The 6379-nt window shown below is 34.4% G+C and overlaps 1 protein-coding gene across 1 annotated transcript; it reads right to left on the bottom strand.

Annotated features, from left to right (window-relative positions):
* Nucleotides 1–5088: 5088 nt before the first annotated feature.
* LOC145584350 (uncharacterized) lies at nt 5089–5913 on the bottom strand. The gene is made up of 2 exons (XM_081641210.1): nt 5541–5913; nt 5089–5454 (listed from the first exon to the last, which is right to left on the bottom strand). Exons 1-2 carry the CDS (start codon nt 5799–5801, stop codon nt 5089–5091), a joined length of 627 nt encoding a protein of 208 aa, XP_081497336.1. The 5' UTR covers nt 5802–5913.
* Nucleotides 5914–6379: the final 466 nt, after the last annotated feature.

Genomic DNA, 6379 nt, shown 5'->3' on the forward strand with positions numbered 1-6379 from the left:
GCCATCTTTTTGAATATAACTGTTCTATTGATGTAGTAACAATTAATAATTGAAACATAGACAGTAATTAATTAGTATAAAATCTATTTCAAAGTTTACTTATAGCAATTGCTAGTTCAGCACACAAAAAAGTGTTTATAGCCCTAAATCAATGGGAAACAAACTAAGTGAAGCATACATAGAAATTTCTCCATGATTGTAGACCAAAGTTATGAACAAAACATAATATGGTTGTCTAGAAAGTAGTCACAGAAATATTAGGAGCAAATTAAATATAGGGCCTTGATTAGCTGGTATAAATCACATAAATGTTAGCCTAAACTCAAGAAGTTTAATTCGTGTCTGATAGAAGGGAGAAAGGTGATTGTAACTTTTAAGAATTTGAGTAGCCACCTTTCACAATAATGTGTGTCAGGAGGTAACGTGAAAGACCGTAAATCTATACAACACCTAATATGTCGTTTCATCCATGTCAATTACCGAGTGAAGGATATTTTGGTAATTTTGACATCCGCATTAAGATAATTCTATTTGATACATGTCACATCATGAGGTTACGAAAAGAGATAATATTTTCCGAAATAATATATTCCTTTATATGGTGTGAATAATGTATATCTTGTCCGTCATCTTTGCTAATTATAGTCTGTAATATGCTAAAATAAAGACATTATCGCGACAACCTGCATCTTTAATTGAGTAGATCACAACTTAATCTTTGTTTAGTTATTCTTTGAAATAAATTAATTGCAACTTGCTAATATTTAAAAGCTTAACATATGTTTTGGATGACAACATGAGCACTAAGTAGAGTGCATGCTTCTTTAATCATTTGTAACCATACATGTGAGAAGTCATGTTGATAGGCATTGGACAGTACCCACTTTAAGTTAATGTTGGGAAAAGAGGAAAGTGATAATTAAATCCATACAAAATTTGCCAATTGGCCATCAATTTTTGGGTTATTTTTTTGAAGGTACATCCTAATTTGTTTATATTTTTTTCTAATTTTGGAAACCTTAATTACCTGAAAAAGGAAATCTTTCCTAGAAATTGCTCTTGAATTTGGTCTTTTAAGTACTGACACGTCACTATCTTCTACCTGAATAAAGTGTCGGCCAACGGTTATGTGATGGCCAGATAATTTCTTGTTTGGTCCACAATTTTAGAATAAATATGATTTTTAGAGTTTTCAAGAGTCAAGTATATTTGAAAAATATATACTCCGTATTATATAGTTTATTATTTTTGAATGATATAATATAGAACATAAGAGTGCTATTACGTAAAAAAAAAAAAAAAAAGGTACTATTATGTAACGTCGGAACTTGAGGCTTAGTGAATGGCAAAGAACAAGTAATGCTTTGATGTCATTCAATTTTTTGAGTTTCCAACTTTGAGTAGTTTTGTTTGGTATTTTGTACTAAACATTTCCTTTTTTGGATACTCTAGAGTTATTCTATATTTGATTTCGTTGGAGACTACATAAAGTATATATCTAATGAAATGCATGAAAAGGATGTATCTGATTCAAGAATTGGTTAGTACTTTCGGGAAAAAAATAAAGGAAGATGACTTCAAACGCAAATGAAATATCGGCTATCTAATTATGTTCTATGTATCAATTTAGATTCAACGACAAGGAGAAATGATAATGTAAAAAATTAAAAAGGGCAACCAATCAGGTGTCGTTTAATTGGTAGTAATGACAGCTGTTATCTCCCAATCTTGAGGTCTCGAGATGGGGACATAAGAAGAGACCGAGGAAGGAGAGTGGAGGAGGTATCCAGTCTGTTGAGGCAGGTGAAATGGACCCCACACATACTTATTAAATATATAGTGTAAAGAAAAACACTGATTAACAATACATCTAGTATACATTTGTCCATAGTTTTTTTTCATAATTACATTTTTCATTTATGTTTGCTCCCTTTTGTTTTACACACTTATAATTTCTTTTTATTTTGGCAATGTTTTCTCCTTCTAACCACATATACAATACTCTTAGCTCATTTGATGAAATAATATATTGGTAGAGCTTTATTTATATGTATTTATAGAATTTAGAAACTTTTTTCAATACATGTTTAAGGAGATTAAAATATATAAAATTAATCATAATCAACCTTTTCAACATAATTTGAGGCATAATCTTCCCATGGAATAGACTTTAAAGTAAGATTCATTTATCATCAACCTATAAACTTGAAAAGTTTTTCAATATCAGTCCTTTAAAATAAAGTGTCATATAATAAATTGTCATGTCACAATTAATTTTTCTAAAGTAGACTTTGGGGAATGGCTAGATATAGAGTTTAAGAAAAAATAGTTATTGTAGAGTATATGATAATGAAAGCATATGTGTAGAGTTGAGGAAGTTTTTCTAAATAACTTAATAAAACATACTTCCTCCGTTTCTTTATAGTTGCAACAGTTCCGTAAAATGAATATGTCACAATACTTGCAACACACTATAATTGAAAAGTATTTTATGTCAAAAGTTGTACAATTACCTTTATTATAATCTCACGGCCCACTAAATTATACTTTTTAACAATATCTCTCCTCCATTTTAAGTGTTTAAAATTACATGAGACCCACTTTTCTTAAATATCGTGAAAAAAGGTGTGTTGCAAGTTAAAAAAAAGGAAGAAAGTACATTTTTCGAACATGATTCATACCATTGAGAAAGCAGAATAAGATATCAAAGGAAGAAGCCATTTAAAAATCAATTTAACATATATGGGGCATGTTTGGTGAAAAACTAATCGAAAGTTTTGACGAAATGATTGTATTAATTGATTTTACAAACTAATTATATAAAAATGCTTGGTAAATATATAGTTGATTTCTTAATAAAATTGTTTGTATACACAAAATATATGATCAATAAGGACATTGATATATTTTTTTTATAGTAGTGTTTTGGGTTAAAAGAGGGTTATAATTGTCACTTCATCATCTTAAGTAACTTGAATGAGCTGATGAAAAAGTTCCTCGGAGCATTAGCTTATTAAAAATGAGCTAATTTGGTGGAATCAATTCTTTACCAACAACAATGAGGTATTATTTGCTGGTAAGTGTTTTTTGGGACAAAATTAGCTTATTTGACCAATAATATTTTTATTAGGAAAATTTGAATTTTAGTACTTCAAAAATGAGGCTAATTGAATTTTAGTACCCATCTAAATTTTTTTTTTAAATTAGTACCTCCAAAATGACAAAACTGTAGGTTTCAGTACCTCCGTTACTATTTTGTCAGATTTGCCGTTTGTGGGTCCCATGTCAACGGCTAGTTTGTTCTTCCCTCTTTTTAAACCACGATTTTCTTCATTTTTGCCCATTTTTGCTGCTGTTTAAATTGAAGAATCAAAACACCAAAATTTGTGGGATAGAAATTCAATTAGACTTAGGGTTCTTGTTAATTGGTTAATTGCGAAGCTGTTGGGAGGATTGTTCACGCATTTGCTGAAGGTGTGTTTGGCTGAAAAAAAAGGTCAGTTTGTTCATAATTTTGTCTACGAATTGTTATATTTGAAGTTGATTTGAGTAGAATTGTGTTGTATTTGTGGTTCATATAATATTGACATTGTAGTTTGTACTGCCAATTGTGTGTTTATTTGAATAATGTTGATGTAATTTGTATTTTGATGCTGTAGGAAAGTTAGGGTTCTTTAATTTGGTTAAATTGGGGATTTTTTGTGTTGTTGAAATTAATGCTGCATGGGTGTCATATTTCTGAAATTGGGGTTTTTTGTTGCATTTGTGTATTTATATTTGCAGAATGGCTGAGGATAGGGTGGTTTTCAGATATAAGTTCTTGAGTGTAGTGATTGACATTGAAGTAGAAATAGGTAAAGACAACTTGATGGATAAATGCTTAGAGTGGGAAGACCGTTTGCGTGAAATGGACGATCCAGTAGAAGGATCTTTAGATATTTTGTTTCCCAAATTCCAGTACATTTATAAAGGGAAATATAGGGATTTAGAGGATGATGGGGATGTGTTCAAAATGATTAGGAGGCTTGGTAATAAGGACATCTACACCATTCATGTGGGCACCACTAATGATCCTGGGTTCTTGGCAGATTGTATGTGGGAGTTTAGGCAGAAACAGAATGGGAATTGGCCACCCCCTGGCTATCCCTATAATGGTGCTCAGCCACCAGTTTAACAAGGTTTGTGTGAGCTTGGTGTGTGTAAGTGGTGTTGTTGTTGTAGTGTGTTCTGTCTAATGCCCTTGTTTTTATTTTGTTTGATGTTTGCAGGAGTCATAATGTCCTGGAATACTGAATCTCCCTCTAAACTGAAGAAGTGTAACTGTGGCTTGCCACTAGCAAGGCTGACATCTTGGACAAGGGAGAATCCAGGGCGAATCCAGGGCGCAAGTTCAAGGCTTGCAAATTTTGGGATCCAAACACTGAGACAAGGGGATGCAAATGTTTTGAATGGGTTGACTTAGAGCAAACTGAGTGGCAAAGGGAGGTAATCAACAACCTCGCTCTTGACAAGAAGTTAATGAAGTCTGAGATAAATTCTTTGCAAAGGGAGGTTGATGATCTTGTTGGGCAAAGGAGGTGTTTGCTAAATGAAGTTGACACATTGAAGACTAAATGCAAGGCCTTGTCTGGTGATAGGAAGAAGATGACAGGCAGCAATGGTAGTGGTAACAGGCTTCAGTTGACTGTAGTGGTTGCATTTTGTGTACTTGTTATGGTTTTAGGAGTTTGTGTAGTCATAAAACCTGTTTAGGGGAGGGTGATGAATTCCAGGGTATTATGTCTTAGTATGGTGATACTAATTTCTTACTAACTATGTATGGTTCTTAATTGTAGTTGTATTTGTGGTTTGTATTGAACTTAAGTTATGTATTGCACTTTATTTATGTATGAATTTCAAAAAATATTGGCCTTCAAATATATGTGCTTCATTTGTCTAATAAAATAGAGTCATATCATATATACATAAATATGTCTACTTACAAGGGACTAAGTCCAAAAAGTGACTACTAAATATATAAGTTCATCAAAATGAATACATATTGGATACTGTCAGAGACATAGGTTCAACAATGTTCAGAAATTCCACTTAATTTTTTCCATTTTTTTTCTTGCTTGGCCTTGTTGCTGTAGTATTTTTTGCTGTTGTTGTGGTTGATGCTTCGCTGCAGAGGTATGGCTCAGCTCCTGCACTCTGCCTTGACCTTGTATTAGGCCTTTGAGAAGGTGCTGCTTGTGAGGGTGCTGATGCTCCTTGAGATGCTTTTGCAGCAGCAGTTTTTGAGGATGCCTTTGGTCCTTGAGATGCAGAGGCTCCTGCTCCTTGAGATGTTGCTGCTGCAGCAGCTTTTGAGGAAGCTTTTGCTGCAGAAGCAGCAGCCTTCTTCTTTGCCTCTTCTTGTGGGAACTTCTTATTGGCTATGCTGTTAGGTCCTGCTGATGCTCCAGGAGTAGTCTGCAAAAATGAGGGGATGTGAACTAAATTAAGACAGATAAAAACAAACAAAATGACACATAAATGAGAATAATTTCAGAAATAACCTTGTTTAAAGCTCTTGCAGCTTTTATTCTCCTCTGTTCTACCACCCATGGTGTGTTTACAGCAGGTTTTCCCATAGGGTTAGGCTTGGAAGTAGGCTCTTTCACTTCTGCAGGCATATTGGAGCAAGTTTTTGCATAGTGCCCAAATTGAGCACATTTTTGGCATCTCTTCTGCCTTTTTTGTGAAGCACCCTCAGCTGAATCTGGTACACCCTCTCCCTTTTCCTTCTTTCTCTTTTTGGATTTAGGTCTGCCAGGCATGACTCTGACAGGAGGTGGCAGTGGCTCCCTTAGCTGAATCTTTTCCTAGTGTTTGGGACCTGGCATAGGCTGTACTGGCAAGTCATATGCCTCTAAATGTCTCTCCCTTGTATAATAGTGGTCCACATACTCTTCTGGATCACTTCTCTTGTCTGATATACAAGCAAATCCATGCACACAAGGGAGACCAGTTAATTGCCAGTGGTAGCATGTGCATGTCCTATTTTGAAGGTCAACTGTGACTTGGTCTGAATTGAGGTTGACCTCATAAGTGTCATCCCTAGAGACCTGCACTATGCAGTGCCTAGCCACCCTCTCCATTCTCTCAAACAGTCTAGTCACATAAGGCATGACTTTTCCTTGAATTTTTTTCACTCCCTCCCACTTGTCATTGTGTCTTTTCATTGCATACCTCCTTAACCATTCCATTTGGGTTAGGATAGGTTTGTCCCTAACTTCTCTAATGCAAGCATTGAAGGTTTCACACATATTATTCAACAGCATATTAGATTTGCAATTAGTTGAAAAGGCATGCCTAGACCAATGTTGGGCAGGGATGTTGTCAAGATATTCATAGG

This window comes from Chenopodium album, chromosome 16 (genome assembly GCF_948465745.1).
Source record: "Chenopodium album chromosome 16, dcCheAlbu1.1, whole genome shotgun sequence".
NCBI classification, from domain to species: Eukaryota; Viridiplantae; Streptophyta; class Magnoliopsida; order Caryophyllales; family Amaranthaceae; genus Chenopodium; species Chenopodium album.